Raw genomic sequence first — 17,496 nt, 5'->3', positions numbered from 1 at the left:
ATATATATTGATTAAGCTGTAAAATGTGCAATTTCTACAGATAGAGAAACAGGCAGGTAGATGGATATTTACGTATATCATATTCCATAACTCTCAATATATCTATTATCTACATATATACCTATATGTATGTATTCCAGTGAGTAACTTCTGTGTTTACAGGAATTAAATCAAAGATGGAAGTCTATAAATAACACGATTGAAAATGAAATAGTTATTAGTTAATACAAAATTAATATTTATTAACTATTTGAAAACATCTCTCTCCGAAATTTCTTACCAAACTTACTTTTGTCACTTCCACTTTGATATTACTCCTAGAAGGCAGAGTGCATATAAAGTATCTGGAGGGCTTAGGTTTAAATCCTGGTTCTGCCATTTTCAGATTCTAAATTGTGGTCAAATTATTTGACTTAATTTAGCTTTTCTTTCCTATACATAAAATGAGAACAGTACTATTTTCTCAGGAAGAATAGATGAGATAATTTATGTAATGGGCCAAATGAAATTATTGGCGATTGGTAGGTTCTCAGTAAGTTATATTTTCTCATCCATTTCTAATTAATTGTTCTTGTTGTCTCTTCAAACTTAGCTTGGTAGATAATTTGGTTTGAATATAACAGTATATAGTCAGAAACAGATGATAATTTCCAGAACTCCAGGGTCAAATCTACATAAGAGGTGGGAAGATAATGCATGTCATTGCTTACTTTGTGCCTGTCACCATGCTAGGTGTGTTGCATCCATGACCTCATTCTGTCCTCAAAAAAATTCTGCAAAGGAGAAAATACTGTCTTCATTGTACCAACAAAGAAAACCTTAGAGTAGCTAATTTATTTTGTTGCTAACCTAGATTTGCAACCTTCTTTTAGCTATTTCTCCTATTTCTTAACAATTCCTCTATGAAGAGTAGGATAAGAGAAATCCTGAATATGAAAGGTAGGCTCTGTTCTTTAGGACTCTATGCATTTCCTAAAAGGAAGGAAAAAAATAGGTAGATAAACATCAGGTTATGAATTGTGCCTGCATACACTACTTTTATCCTATTCTCCAGCATCTGACCCTTATCAAGGTTTTCCTGAAGCAGTTAGTTTTATACGCCTTTCTAGAAGTCTGTGAAAATCTAGTTATGTACTTAGTTTGTTATTGATATCTACTCTCCTAATATGAATCTTAACCACATTTGTTGCTCAATGGCATTTTAATAGTGTCATGAAAGAGCCAGAAAAATGTAAATGTAGATATATAAATGGAACTCCTAATTTTTCACAGGCTGGTTATTTGCTTTGCAGTTTCTATTATTTTCATATTAGTAATGAAGTACTATCAGAGAATGCAACTCTGTTATAGATTGCTTATTTCCTAAAAGTCTTATAATCCATGCCTGATGTTAAATAAAGTATATAGTTTTGGTCAAAAAGAATGGGAAAGACATACTTTTCAGCTTCTTTTACAGAATCCACAGTACATCCCTTTTAGTTGTTATTTTAGACTTTTTAAAAAACACACACATAACTAATAGTTCTGTTTCTAATATGTAGAAGCAGAAGATTCGAGACATTTTCAGTAGCCTTTATCGTTATTAGCAAATGAACTGAGATGCTGAGTAGAAGAGTTAAAAATAGTGCTTAAATGCTACCCTTAATCCAATAATATTAAATCTCTCCCTTCATCAAGTTTCATTATCAGTGCTGGGTGGTTTGGAAGTTTAGATGGATCATTCAGTTGCAAGTAGCATGAAAGTCTGAGGCAGAGGAGTTAAGAAGAATTGAAAGGTAGTGTCCTGCAACTACAGAAAGAGTAAAGAGAAGCTAAATTAATTTCTGAACAAATTGTAATTAGGGGTTTTTTCATTATGCAGAATGAATATTAGGTTTAGAGTCCAAAAGAGCCGTGGTCATGTTGGGTTATTTCCCAGAACGTTTGTTATAATCAAAACTATAAAATGATCTAAACCAGGAGTTGGCAAATTATGACCTACAGGACAAATCTAGCCTCCCACCTGTTTTTATAAACATGGTTTTATTGGAATATAACCATGCTCACCTATTTAGATTTTGTCTGTTATTTTTCTTGCTATAATGGTAGAACTAAATAGTTGAATCAAGATCCTGAGACCCAGAAAGCCTAAAATGTTGACTATCTGACCCTTTACAGTAAAGTTTGCCATTTCTTGACAATGGGACATACAAGGTGGGGCAAAAGTAGGTTTACAGTTGTGAGTTCTCTAAACAGAGTTTATTCTTGTATTATTTATTATTATACTATCTTTCATATGAACAACTGTAAACCTACTTTTGCCCTACCCTGTATAAAATAGATTACTTATAAAACCCTTTATTGAAATAGTATTTTCATTGTAGAATTTTACCCAAAATAAGAATGAATTATCTTGTACATTGAAATTCCTTTAATTTAATGTTGAACACATCTAAAATGTTATCCAACTGCATCAACGTTCTTTTTTATAGAAATTATTTTATAAATGCTAATTATAAAAATGCATTTTTTTCCCTCTTAAATGATTCTGAGGTTATTCTGAGTGTGGATATGCGGCACGATGGAAAGATGAATCTTTCTTCCTTGATATAAATGTTCTTGTGGAAATAAATGTTGAGTAAAAATGAAATCTAAAATCAAGTAGAATAATGTGAAATTTTGGCTCCTTATCTGCTCCTGAATTAGAATGTAGATTCCAGGTGGAGACCTTCTTTGACTTGTCTACCACTCTATTCTCAAACCTTGGAACAGTGCTCATGGCTCAATACTATTGATGACTGGACAGATGAAAGGATGATCTCAAGTGAAGTCAAATAATACATAAAACTGTCACCAAATCTAGTTACTTAAATTGAGCAGTATTCAGTGTGCATTTCTGAAGCTCTTAATAGCATTGAATTGGTGAATTTCAACCAGGAGGTCGGCAAAGGGGGGGGGATGGGGGCATCTGTAATAGTGTCAATAATAAGAATAAAATTAAAAAAAGAAAAGAAAGCATATTATGAGAGCAGGAAAAATTTGTTAATTCGATAAATCTTGTTGGGTGAGATGGATATATTAGAGGGAGTATAATGCAGACATTAGAGTTAAACATTTTAGTGGTCAAGATATTTAACATTTTTCAGCTTTATTTCTGAAACTTAAGCGATATATTGTGCATATGGCCTTTAATTCAGTGTTGAGCCTCTAGTAAGACCCCAATAAATGGTAGCTGTAATGTTGATGCTGATGCTGTCGTTATTTGTATAATGGAAAATAATTTTATTATTTTAAATTTAGCCTGATATTCCCTTGTCTATTCCCTTCCTCCCCTCTGCATTTCTTTCTCCTTGAAAATAGTGTAACTATGTGGTTTAGGGAAGCTTATAGACATCTTTCTTCTTTCTTCCCTCTCACCCTCTTTGGCTTTTAGAATTGGTTGATGAAAATTTCTTCTCAAACCCCATCAACCTGAAAAGGATCTTTACAATAGAAGGCTGCCCTTACCAAGGGAAGTAATTATCAAGTAGTAACTGCCTGCTCTGGATATATCATCAGCCACACCCAGTTTCCAGCCAGGCACAAGCAGAGGGGGTCCCAGATACTCAGATGGGCTTCAGTAATTCCCTTGCTCTGTCTTCTTACAGTTTTTATCCCACTCTTCAGTCTCTCCAGCTTGGGTTCTTTCTTTCTCGCTGGAGGGAAAAATGTACTTTATTCGTTCCCATTGTAAGATAGAGAAGATGCAAACAGTGAAGGAGAGAGACTGTATGAGTGCATGTGTATGTGGTGAGTGCAATCTTTTATAAGCTGAAAGGTGCTGATACGTAACTTTTGTAATTTTGCTTATAGAAAATATAATCTTTACATATTCTCAAATTATATAGGAAAAACCCAGTGATACTTGTGATTTAAATGTTTAAGGTTTAAGTTTTTAGGAAAGTTGACTGGAAGTACAATAAAATATGGGAAAATTGTATAAAGAGACATCCTTTTGCACACTTGAGTGCTCACTTTTTCCCCCTCTGGAGTTGCTTTGTTATTGCAAATTGACAACTTTGCAATTAAAGTGATTAATGATGTACCCTAGTGTTTATGGGTCCTGAGGTCACTGAGCCCAAAGATGGCCGTGCTGTGGGAAACTTAGATAAAACTCATCTCACAGAAGATGAACAAAAAATCCTCCTCTTTTCTGTATAATTGTTTATGAGTTAAGTATATTAGATATGGTTGAAGGACTCACGAAGACATAATGAGTAAAGCGAATAACCTTTATCAGTCTAGTTCTGTTGCTTAATTCCTCATTCTTAAGCACTAATGTGAACATTTTTTGGCTACTTTATTAACTGAAAACATGTTACTTTATAAAGCAGTATTAAAAATACATTACTTAATGAAAAATATAACTTAACTATAACACTATTCATTGAGCTTTCATAAAATGCATTTTTGCTTGGTTCCTTTGAATCTTGTCCTTGATAGAGCTATTGCTTATTTATGGCATTATTTTTCTTGTACACCATTCTAACCAGGGCATCATAATTCTTGTTTCTTACATAATCGGTTATAACTTAGAATTCCTTTCAACTGTTCAGCCAGAAATTCTGAAACTGGTTGTAATGCATCAGGGATTTTTATTTTGGATACTGTTCTTAGAAAAATCAATCAACTTTCAAAATAGATTGTTCTAGTCACACTGATGGCTTTGTTCTTTGAATTCCATGAGCTGAGGATAGTACTGGGCCAAAGCAGTAGGCTCTCACCATTATGGCTTACTCCTGTGCAGTGGCTTCATACTAAGGGAAGAGAGAACAATAGGCAAATTGTTTAGTCCATGGCACTAAGCCATTGCCAGGATCTGTGTTGGTTTGAAATACACACTACACAAAAGTGACTTGTGATGATCACTGTGGTTGAAAGGGAGATACATTATCCCATTGCATATTTCCCAGGATTTGAAGAGAAAAATGTAGGAATAATTTTTAACAATTATACCTTAGTTTTTAAACTTTATTTATTTAAAAGTCTTTACTAAATGTGGACCCTGAGAAAGAAGACACCTACTAAGAAGGGCTGCTGGTGACTAACTGGGCTCAAATTGTAAAAAAACAGAGCCTAGCAACCATTTCTATGCAGGGACCTCTCACACAAATTGCACTTCAGGGAGAAGCCTTCACTGAACTGCCTGCCTGCACTGTGTTTCTGCCATCTGAGCAGGTCCTTATAAAGGAATTCCCAGAATCCTATTTCAATGAATAGGACTGAGGCTTTTCCCATCCAACTGGAGCTGCACAGCTTTGTCCCTGTCAACATCTTCGTTGGCCAATGAGAGTGGTTCCATTCTGACCAATCAGAACAGCGCCTTTTGGACCAATCAGACTGCAAGGATTTGGAGTCCTTATTTGCATGAGGACAGACCAAGCGGGAATATATTTTCCATATTTCAGATTATTGTCTTATGATAGAGATCTCCAGAGGGTAATTATTATATCAAAAGGTATGAGCTTCTTTGAAGGCTTTTTGTAAATAAATACCAAATTATTTTCCAAAAGAACCATAATGATACATAGTTCTTCCAGCAACGTATATATAGTGTATTCTCACAAGCGTTGTGTGTTAATATTAAAACTAATCTTTACATATTTAAAAGTAAAAGGTGATGATCTTTTATTTTGTTTTTCTGTGATAATTAGTAAAGTTTGATGAAAAAAACTAGTGTTATTAGTATTTATTAATTTTGCAGATTTAATTTTTCCTGTATTCTAAATGTCTTGAACCACAGTATTTTGTGTCATAAGCATATATAATTACATTTATAAGATTTTTGTAGCCTATGATCTTTTAAAATGTAATTAATGTGTGTTATATATTTTATGTACTTATGCTCTGTGTTAAAATTTTCCCCCCAAATATTTTTAATGTGGACAGGTTGACTTATTCTGTTTACTTCAAAAAGCAAAATAACACAAAAATGAAGGCCATTTTAAACAGAAGTGTTGAAAAATTACATAGCTTAAATTGTGAACTCCTGAAACATTCAAGCTGAGGTCAGATGAGTATGTGATTGGCATGTGATAAAGTAACGCTAAAGAACGTTCCAAGATTCAGTGATTCTCTGACTAATTTGGTGGTTATTTAAATATTTAAACCAACAGAACTAATTTTTATCACATCTAGTGTCAAACATTTTATTTGACATTTAATTATAAGGAGGTCTGTGTTTTTCCTATAAAATGTTTGTGTTTTGAATGTGTAATGGGCTCAATTCTGGGATTTTGAGGGCATGTTGCCCCTCTTTTCTCTGACTACTTGTCTTAGTTCATTTTGCTGCATAGAAGCGCATGAACCTTATCAGAAGTCAAGAAGGGCAAATAGCTTAAGTTTCAGATTTATAAATTTTTTTGTTAATTTAAAATTTCAAACAGTATTTTTGTAGAAACTTTCAATCCATAAAGTATGTTAGGACTTATTATTCTGTGCTTTTTCAACAAAATAAGAGGTTAGATTCCAAAATTAATGAAAACTAACCATTATGTTGGCTTTGCTGTTGTTGCTAATACTGTTTAAATAAGAAGAAACATCTGGAAAAAATAAGATTTTGGTTTTCATATGCATAGGATCTATGCATTTTATTCTGTTTGTAAACCTAGTGACTATTAAACATGTTCTTTTTCATAAATTATTTTTATGTTGCTAAAAGAGTTACATGTTCCTTTAAGTGTCCAGATGAAAAAAAGGATACCATCCTCTCTATTATGGCAAACTGTTAATAATGCCTTGGATGGTTTTAATATATAGATCCTTCGTGATTTGCATCTTATTGTGAAATTTCAATGAAAGGAAAATTCCACTGTTCTGTACTTGAATTTGTTTCCTTTGCTTGTTATAATAACCCTATAAGCTAAAAGAGAAACTTGAGAGTACTGATGGAAAGTCTGTTTGAGAGTACACATGGAAAGTTATGCAACTACACAGAGTATAACTCTATATAGCAGTAACCAAGTGTTGGCATGTATTCTGCCTCCCATTTGGTTAGCCAATTATTCAGTCAGTGCTTGCCATAGCTAACCAAATTAGTTATTGGAAAAATTCACTTGCTGCTAAAAATGTTTGGAGTTCGTTACTAGGTTATGCTCAGAGACCAAATATCCTTTGCTAGCGTCTTCTTTCTCTATAAGTAAAACAATCTCATGGTTTGTGGTTTAAAATGATTACTTATTTATTTACTGTGGTTACATTTCTTAAATTTTGCAGTTCATGACTTATCCTCAGGCTTGTGTGATGTAAGAGGAGCCAAGCTGCTTCTGGTATTATTAAACATAGCATGTACCTTAATACTGGGTAAATAGCCTTTAAGTCATCAGAAACTTTCCTAATCAGTTACTATCCTTGACTACAGCCAGTATATTGTAGTATGTAAGAACTGTTGGCCTCAGCTCCATTCTAGTAAGTAATTTACTCACTGTGACTTTGAAGTTCCTTGTCCAAAATTCAGGATAATGATAGCTTCCATTTAGGTTATTTTTCATGATTGTATAATTGTTCTAAATAAATTATTCCTACTATTAGTCTGTGCTAATCAAAGGAACAGTAAAAATACAAAAAACATACATTGAAAAGAATTAATTTTAATTTAGAAATAATCAAGTCTCTACTGTGCATGGATTTTTGTCTTTTCCTGCTCTTTCCTTTTGACACTCATTGCTGATAACCACTTTCATGCCAGGCACAGTAGTGACAGACACAAATGGGACCTGGTCATCACCTTCACTGAAATTATAGACAAGTGGAAGAACTTACAGTTTGGTTTTAGCATAACAAATACACTTGCATATGCAGTTAAGAATATGAATACAAAATAAATACTCATTTGGTGGTTCAGTGCAACCAGAATTTATTCAGTATCTTCACAGAGAGGCCAATATCCTATGAATGGATTCATGGATGTTAGGGGGAAAAGCAGATACTATTGATGATTTAGATGAGATGTTTCAGGAACCATCCAAGGGTAAAAAAGTCATGTTTATTATCCTTTGTCCTTTTGGATAGGGAATACCCTTAATTTAAGGATTAAACATGAGTGTGTTAGTAAACATGATTGGTGTTTGTCTTTCCTCATTTGAGTGTGTAGAGAGCTCGTGTGTAAGGGTGTTTTATTGGATCTTGCAGCATTTGAGTTTCATAAGCTAATTAGTAGATTGTGAATAGTTAAAATCATGAGTTATGAAACTGTAAATTCTGATGATTTAGTATATTAAAGTATATAATAATATAAATTCCATTAATAAGTTTGCAAGTTTGTAGAAGTTCATGTGTTTCCCCCTCTCTTTTCTCTCCCCAGAGCATCTGCTACATCCAGGCCTGAACCAGTTCCTGTTCAAAAGGTGTGTTTCTAATCTACTATCACGAGGGCACATTTGATAGTCTCCCCGGAACTACTGTAATTTCCGTTCCTTTCTCAGCCTATACTGACAATTTATAGTTTCAGTACGATTTTCCGCACAGTTCTTTTCCTTTAAAGATGAACGGAAAGTGGAAATCAACACACATAGAATTACCATCTCTCTAATTATACCTGTATTTTAAAAAAAATTTTTCCTGTTCCATATATTATCAGTAACTTATGTCCAAAATGTTTACATTCATTTTTAATTTGCCTGTTTTTATTCACATATTCTAAACATCATAAGTGCTTGCTGAAAATTAATATTACAAGTCTTGAATTACATTTTATTCCTAATGTTAATAAGTTTTAAATTCTATTTTCCAGGTATTCTTGGGTTAGGTTATTGGCAGATGCCCTTTTTCCTCTCATATATACCCTCAAATTGCCCCAAACCATTTTTCATATACATCTGCTTTATGCTGTTTGGGGTTTTCTCTTTAATTTTACTTGTGCCTTTCTATCAAATTACTTATTTTATTGATTTGCTGAGGTAATAAGCTACTTTTCCTCCCTGAGTTAGCTTTATAATTTTTATAAGATTAATTTTGATTGCCTCTGTTTTCTTAAAATTAGACTTAACAGAGCTGCCATTGTATGCTTTTAAAGACTTTTGATTGCTTTTATTTCAGGATGGTAGGGTGAGTAGGGATTTCTTCTTTAATTTTTTTTTTAACTTTATACTTGCTTTGGAACAAGAATTTGTAAGCACAAATTCTGTTAATTTTAGGAGAAGTTGATCTTTATTACTAGTTATTTTTTCTTTGGCTGGTAGCAGTGAAGAAATGTCTAAGGTCATTTTTCGCCCCTCGTGTAACTACTAAATATTTATTTTGGAAAAGAGAAAGAATTTTATTCCTTTTTATTCCCTGAATGGTATCTCAAAACATTTCAGAGAGAGAAACTGATGGATTACAGGACAAGAAAAGGATTGATTTTCATTTGTTCATTTTTATGTTGATTTTAAAAAAGAAATTTCTCGATTCAAAATAATCAGAATGTGCACATTTCTGAGTTAGATGAAAACAATCTTACTCTTTTTAAGTGAAGAGTTAGAAATGTCCTGCTGCTTCTGCATGAATCAAATGATTGTACTCTGGAGAGTAATTAAACATGTTTGAGAGATGGAATTATAATTGAGACTCTGGATATTTTAAGATAAATATTTTGGTTAGCAATGTATTATTTATTGTGAGGAATTTAAAGTTTTTTCCTTTGGAATATGTCTAAGTTGACACTTACGATGGCCTTTAGGCTTTTTGATAGCTTTCCTGCTCCATTTTCTAAATATTTTGAAACTCCTTTCATTTTTATAAAAAAATGTATGCAATGTGTGCATCTGTGTTATGCATGTTGGGAACAGTTAGCATGCATGCTATACTATATCAACTTAATTGTTTTTATCTGGAAACATATAAAGTTTGAGCTGCTAACATGATTGTGTTCGTCTTTTTAAAAACAAGCTGTGTTCTTTTCAGTGAATCCATTTTGCATGTATTTGGTGTGTTCTTGTGTATGTTTATTTTTATTTTACATAGGGAGAACCTAAAGAAGTAGTTAAACCTGTACCCATTACATCTCCTGCTGTATCCAAAGTCACTTCCACAACCAACATGGCCTACAATAAGGCACCACGGCCCTTTGGTTCTGTGTCTTCACCAAAAGTCACATCCATCCCATCACCATCGTCCGCCTTCACCCCAGCCCATGCAACCACCTCATCACATGCTTCCCCTCCAACCATGGCTGCTGTCACTTCTCCCCCATTCGCTGCATCTGGACTGCATGCTAATGCCAATCTTAGTGCTGACCAGCGTTCACCTGCACTGAGCGCTGGTAAACCTGCAGTTAATGTCCCACGGCAGCCCACAGTCACCAGCGTGTGTTCCGAGACTGCTCAGGAGCTAGCAGAGGGACAGAGAAGAGGATCCCAGGGTGACAGTAAACAGCAAAATGGGTAGGTGGCCAAGGGTGCTTTCTGCTCTTATCAAAACTCGTCTTTCAGGCAATTTCCAGGAAACAATCTAAATCCCTCTAAAATCAGCTGTTCTTTGAAGGAAGGGAGATGAAGTTTTATTTGCTTCATTAGCATGTAGCTTTATATTATATACATATAGCACTTTCTGCAAGGCAATTATAGGTTAATCAAAACCTAATTATGCATTTTGACATGTTATGAACCATGTAACATACGCTGTAACTCTTTTTCTCCAAGTCCTGGCACAACACACTGAGCAGCTGGCACTTATAATGCAAGGCAAATCTTGTATCTTTCTTCAATTTTTCCATCCCTTTATTAGCCACCAAAAGTTTAAACAGAGTGGTTGCAGTTGTGTCAGTTTATCAGCTTACATATTGCACCCTAAGGAGAGAGGAAATGAGTTTGTAAGAAGCTTTTTTTCTAGGAATTAGTCTTACGAAGATAGGAAACAAACTTAGTATTGACTCATGTCTATGTATGATGCAATAGCTTAGGTTCAATAGCAAGCAACATTCTTTTCAGGTAAGCTTATGCTAGAATTAAGTCTTTAAAAGCAAACAGTAATGTCAAGGGATGCTTATAAAATACTAGAAGCAAATTAAAGAATATTTTCACTGTAAAGATTTTTCTAAAATGAATGGATTTAAAGCAATGGGCCCTAAATATATAATGTAAGAAGTTTTTGAAAATCTATTTTTTATAGTTTTTACCTTTTGAAGTCTGTTTTCAGCAGCCTTATTTATAGATGGTCATTTTATTCTTTTTTGAATTCAGTGATCATTTTTTAAGCCAGTCATTCTTGTAAACTCATTTTGATCAGATTTATTGTGGCAAAAATTTACTTTAAAAGGAAAACAAAGGGAAATAATCTGCATGCCTGATGGTTTTTACCAGTGCCAGTTCCCAGGAAAATATAATTAAAATAATTGTGTGGATAGGTCTTTTCTGAGATAATCCCTTCCGAATGGTAATTCATGTAATGAAGGGACTGTGCTTTGGGTAGGGTAGCGCTGCCGCCATGGCAACTGTGGGGCTTTGAAAAAGGTGGCAGGGTTCCAGGATGCTGCTGAGAGAAAGAGCTGGAGGGCTGGAGGAACAGCCACCGGGCCCACGGACGGTCTGTGGTTGTGGGTGGCTTTTAAAAGTTTTGATGTATATGTTGCAGAAAATCAGTATCCTTCAACGAGTGTTAGTCTTTCATGTGAGGAAGAAAAATAGTATGTAGTGTTGAGGCGTGTTTCGTTGTATTTTTCTTGTATGTTTTAAGACAGTAGATTTTAGAGTAATCGAAGCAGTTATTCTGAAAAGACAGTTGCTGCCTGTCAAATGTAGCCCCTCAGAAAAATAAAAGCAGAAGTTTACTACGTTTATTAAATTCCATGTTCAGTAGAAAAAAAAAGTCCATTGAAGGAAGTATTTGAGCTAAAATCTTTTCTCCTTATTAACACTTCTTGAAATTTTATATGAAAGTCTTAATGGAAAACTGGAGAGGTAAAAGCAAATTGAGGTTGTGGAAAAGTACTAATTTAATGCATGTGAAAATATCAAGCTTAAATTTTGGGTTTTATAAGTATAGCTTAGATGATTCAACTTGAAATGATTTAAAGTGTGTTATTTTCAAACTGAAACTGAAGGCTGTGGTATAGGTATAGGAACTTCATGGTGGCTTCTTAATCAGTCATCATGTGATTATTGAGCACATGCCTGGTGGCCAGCACTGGGTGAGATTCAGGAGAAAAGGGATCAATCAGTATGTATTTTGCATCGTTAACAAGCATGTTACTGCTTTGCATTTGCAAACTGGGTGTATTTAAAAATAGCTTGATTTCAAATGTTGTCCAGATGTTAGGGCAATGAAAATTTGATTACTCTGAAAACAAAGTGTGGTGTCTAAAATTCTAAAACAAATTTGCAGTGCCCTTTCTCTTACTACATTTAGATTAGAGAAATAAAAAATAAATCACACACTTTACTTGTCAACGGTATGTCATTTTGAAGAGTAGGTGTTTTGTGATTTTGATCAGTGCATTTCCTGCATCAGGTGCCAAACTGTTGTGTGTTTTTTAATCTTTGTCAGACATTTTATTATGTGATTATTAAGTTTTTCATATTTTTATAATGTTACAAAAGATCTGCAACAAAACATTTTTCAAAGTTGAGAGTTGTTACTTTCTATTAATTTCTTTTTATTTAAAAGGTAATATATGCCAGTAACCAAAAATTTAAGACTTCAGAAGGATATAAAGTTCAGTGCATGCTATCTTTTTCCTCAAAGCAAGAGATCTTAGTTTTTAAGTGATTTAAAGTAACTAGTTAATTTGCCAGTTTGATAAACATCCCACCCAAATTTATATAGGATTAGTGAACATAAGACACAAACAAGAGCTTATGAATTATGCATCATTACTGAGAAATAGTTACCCATTCTGATAGTATGAAATCTATGATTATGTTGATAGTTTCAGAATATTTCTTAATAATATGATGTAAGCATTCCTGTTCCTTATAAATAATAATGAACAAGGCACTTGAAGGAAGAAATTTTTAATCTTTCTTTAAAACTTGGCTTGCTACTTTTTTACCACTCTTCATATTCTACTTAGAGCAAAATGGGACTTTATACTCCAGACTGGAAGAGAAACTATTTTGCATCTAGTAGTTTAAGTGATTTAACTTTTCCCTTTCCATGTGCCCTTGCATTATAATGTGCCACTGCTTTCAAGAGGTAAGTCTTTCTTCTGTCCTCTATTAATTTCAATTTTGTTGGACTGCAGTTTTTCCTAACAGTTCCTATATGGTATTTTGAAGAGCCTGGCCTTGGAAGATACAAAATATAATGATATGGTAGTAATATTTTAAAATGCTTTTCTCTTTGCAGAAAACACAAGTGACAAAGTTAGTATCCACATTACTGGAGAGGAAATATGGTGATTTATATATGAGTAAACAGCATGAGTGCCCAATTTTGCAAAATTAAGTTAAATTTTGCAAAACAGCTATAATTTAGAATAACCACATTTAGTCTTTTCATTGAATTTGGTTTGCATTGCTATGTGGTGGTGAATTGCTTTATGGTAATAAATATTGGGTGTTTGACTTTTGTTATAAAATATATGTGGGGCTTGCTGTGTAATGGCTTAAAAGAGGCAGTGCTTTGGGGAATGTAATGTGTATCAGTCTAGCCTGCTAGGAGACAAAAAGTAAAAGTGGAGGAGGGAGCATAAACATGTACTACTAGTGACTGACATATATGATACTGAGTTGATTTCCAAATTCATCTAACAAAACAAGTGTTTTCAGGTAAAGTCTCTAAGAACATTTTTGATTTTTCAAACAATGTGGCTGGAAGGTTTAGACCTCTTTATGTGCAATTGTGTGTTACCGGATGATAAAGCCTATACACCTTTGAAATTAGTTGAGAGATAATTATCGACTTATTAAGTGACACAGGTAGTTGGCACAGACATTGGAAGCCACTGTGGTATAACTTAAAAACCTTGCTATTCTATTTGTTCGTATTAACAGTAAACTGGCTGGTGATTACTAGCTTTAAAAATAGATTAAAATCACCTTAGATGAGAATTTAAAGTAATTTTGTGTTACGACATTTCTGAGCTTGTGGTGGAATTTCATCATCATTACTCTAAGAGAGTTGAATTAGAAATATGGAATATCTGTCTCAGACACACTCAAGAGAGTTAACTATTGACTTACTAGAGCAACTACTACATTCCAGTGTGGCTGTGGTCTCACTAACTGAACAGTTTTATGGTATATACACAAGGAATATTGCACACCAATAAACTGGTGAAAAATCCCCAAAGCCTGATTTATTGTTTGTCTCTTTAAAGTTAAATTCTTATGCACAAAGTTGCTAGTTGACTAGTTGCTAGATTCCAATGAAACAGTTTGACTTGTAAAAGTGTGAAAATGGGCCTTGGAAAAAGAGATTTAAGCATTTAGGTTAAGTATGTATTTAAGATTAAGTTTCAGAGTAATTAATTAATTAGGTATTACTATGCATTGTGCTAGGTGTTCCTAAATGCATTATGCAACTTAATGCTCATTTAAACTGAATGCTGAGAAGTTACTTAATTTTCTCAAATCAAGCAGCTTGTAAGTGTTACAGCTAAAATTGGAGCCTACATTTTTTTTAAATCAAATTTTGGCGTGCCTTCCTCTGTATCATCTGTTTGTGTGAACTGGGCTTATTTCTGTTACTTTGAATTCTTACTTGTTTTTAATGATTATAGACTAGAGGATAAATTGAGTGAATTGAGGCTATATGAGTACACAGTGTGCCTAAACTAGTTGGGCTTGATAGTACTTTTTTGTATTGAGCATTGGAGGGATTTCTCCTAACAACACACCAGTATTTGTATAGTTTCAGGATGCCTTCAAATAAATATGTTAAACATACACCCTTACAGCAAGTCTGAAAGAGGGAGAAGTTGTAATCCATTTCCTTGTTGAGGAAAAGAGACTTCTTCCTGTAGATTGCAGCTTGCTCAGGGCAGAGGGAGGTGGGCAGCACAGCCGGGGTAAAAAGCCAGGTCATGGCTGTCACATTGGCACAAATGCCACTGTGGTGTATGATGGGCTGTTTCACTTGGGCAAATTTTCTAAAATGCATGAAAGTATTTGGCTTATTCAAATCGGCATCTTTATGTTGAAACCATTCAACCATGCATTTGCTGATCCTCACCACACTGTAGAACATACTCCCCAACTTCATATTGACATAAAGCTATTTCCCGAAACTTTATGTTTAAATATATATCTAAAATCTGTTCTGTTGTGGGGAGTTTATTTTGAAAAGCTGCTTCCCTGCTACTTAAAACAGAAAGCCAGAGGAGGGTATGTTTGGCATTTTGGCTAGCGAATAATAAATACTGGTAAATTATTGAGATCAACGTACTCTGTGTCTCACCCCCATTCAGTGAAACTCAGCCCTCCTTGAGTTTATGAAACTGACTCTGATGTTTGGAAATATAGCCACATTGCACAGTCTTAGTATTAAAACTGGTTGGCAGTTATTCTTACTATGTTTATGATGAATTATTAGTTACTCTGACTAAACCTTTATTGCAGAACAATTGATTCAACAGTGTTTTGAGAAACCAGAGTTTATACTTTATCTCCTCTGTCCTTAATGGAATATGAATATACAGTTGACCCTTGAACAACATGGGTTTTAACTGCACAGATCCGCTTACGTGCAGAATTTTTCAATAAACATACAGTTGACTCTTTTGAGTTTTGCATCTATCGATTTCAGCCAACTATGGATCAAAAGAAGTATTTTTGATCCATGGTTGGGAACCACAGATGCAGAAGGACGACTGTATGCATTGTTCTACACCATTTTATATAAGGAACTTGAACACCTGTGGATTTGGGTATCGAAGGGACCCCTGGAACCAATCCCTGGAGGATGCCAGGGAACTACAGAGTTTGGGGGAAGTCAAAAGTAATACGTGGATTTTCAACTGCAGGGGGTCAGCACACCTAACCACCATGTTGTTTGTTCAAGGGTTATTAAAGCTTTTTATGATTCTGTACTTAACAGGTTATGTGAGCGAATTAAGTTTTGAGGTTTTCCCTCTTTAGATATTGTTAACCTAGTTCCTTTACTATATTAGACATGCCTTTCTGGGTAAATTAGGTTGCTGATAACACAGAACTATGGAGTTCCTACAAATCAGTTCTAAACTTACTGGGACTTGCTTGTGAATGAGGGTAGTGGTAGTGCTGGGCAGGGGAGAGTATGAAGATTGAATAATAGCCCATTATTTATGACCCCCCTCCCCCTGTGCTTCCTGTATTTTTCATCATAATTACTGCATTTAAAAAATAAGAAAATTTTCAAATAGTGCATCATTCCTGATTCAGGATAATTATGTGTGATTACACTTGCAATTACTATATATTACTTATATTATGTAAGAGCAATTTTTCTCTTATTCTCTCTGATTTTAAAAATGATTCTAAAACAATTAGTTTCTACATCTTACGTCTAATAATTATTTTATTCTGTGCTTTTTGTTAGGAACATAGTAGGAATTTAGATTCATGCTAAAATGAATTTTATAAAAGCCTAGAAATTTTTTTGAACAATGGACCTTTCTCTCGGCATTAGTAACTTGAGGCTTCAACTAGCATTGATATATAAAGTATTTTTCAGTGTTTTTGGAAACAAACAAAAACGCAGATAAGACTGTTGTCCAAATAATAATAATGAACAAAATTTTGACTAACATTTGTTCACTTTTGTTTGTGCTGACATGATAATTTTGAAGCATGATTTTTGTGTAACATCTTCATGTAAATTCATTGCTTTGAATTTTGTTATTTCATTTTTGTTCTTTTCTTCTTTTTTTGGCCTCGTCTTTGTCGATTTTACATCATCCTGGGAACATCAATGTCTTCTCTACTCTATCACATTTTTGTGTGTGTGTATTATTTCTCTTTCAGTAACCCTGGCACCGTGTAAGTACCTAATCACTGGTTCCTTCTGTGATTTTCATCATTGTCTCTCTGTTAACTTCCCATTTTGCTTTCAACTTAACACCACCAGCAAATTTTCTTAATATCCTCTCATTGCAAGAATTTTCAAATATGTTAAGGAGCCCAGGAAACATGTTTTCCATGTTAGAGAACTTCATATGAATCAGTGGGTGTGTGTACAGCACCCACACCTCTGCAGTGGAAAAACTTAATAAAGCCAAACCTTAGGGAGATAGAAAAGCATTATACACAGTGTTTATCTGTGTTGGAGATGTAGGTCAGAGTTCAGACCTGCCCTGTTCAGTATTTTTTAAAAATTTGAATAAACCTGCTAATTTTTAATATCTATATTTTGAAATAAATTATTTGCTCTTGCTAGTTAAGTTTATATTCTATCCCAAATACATTTTGAAAAATAAAATCACTGCCCGGCTGGGCATGGCTCAGTGGTTGAGCATCAACCTAGGATCCAGGAGATCGAGGTTTGATTCCTGGTCAGGGCACATGCCTGGGTTGTGGGCTCCATCGCCAGTTGGGGGTGTGCAGGAGGCAGCCGATCAATGACTCTCTCATCATTGATGTTTCT

At 34.2% G+C, this 17,496-nt stretch overlaps 1 protein-coding gene across 1 annotated transcript in view; it reads left to right on the top strand.

The window, feature by feature from the left end:
* The window catches only part of PDLIM5 (PDZ and LIM domain 5), a 178,487-nt gene that overhangs the window by 91,877 nt on the left and 69,114 nt on the right, over positions 1–17,496 (top strand). The window contains 2 exon segments of the mRNA XM_087826536.1: positions 8,321–8,363; positions 9,961–10,379. Coding sequence (XP_087682662.1) covers positions 8,321–8,363; positions 9,961–10,379 — 462 coding nt within the window.

Source organism: Miniopterus natalensis, chromosome 1 (assembly GCF_054644295.1).
Source record: "Miniopterus natalensis isolate mMinNat1 chromosome 1, mMinNat1.hap1, whole genome shotgun sequence".
In the NCBI taxonomy this organism is placed as follows: Eukaryota; Metazoa; Chordata; class Mammalia; order Chiroptera; family Miniopteridae; genus Miniopterus; species Miniopterus natalensis.
Note: the sequence above shows the minus strand (reverse complement) of the source record. Positions and strands in the feature narration are given on the sequence as shown.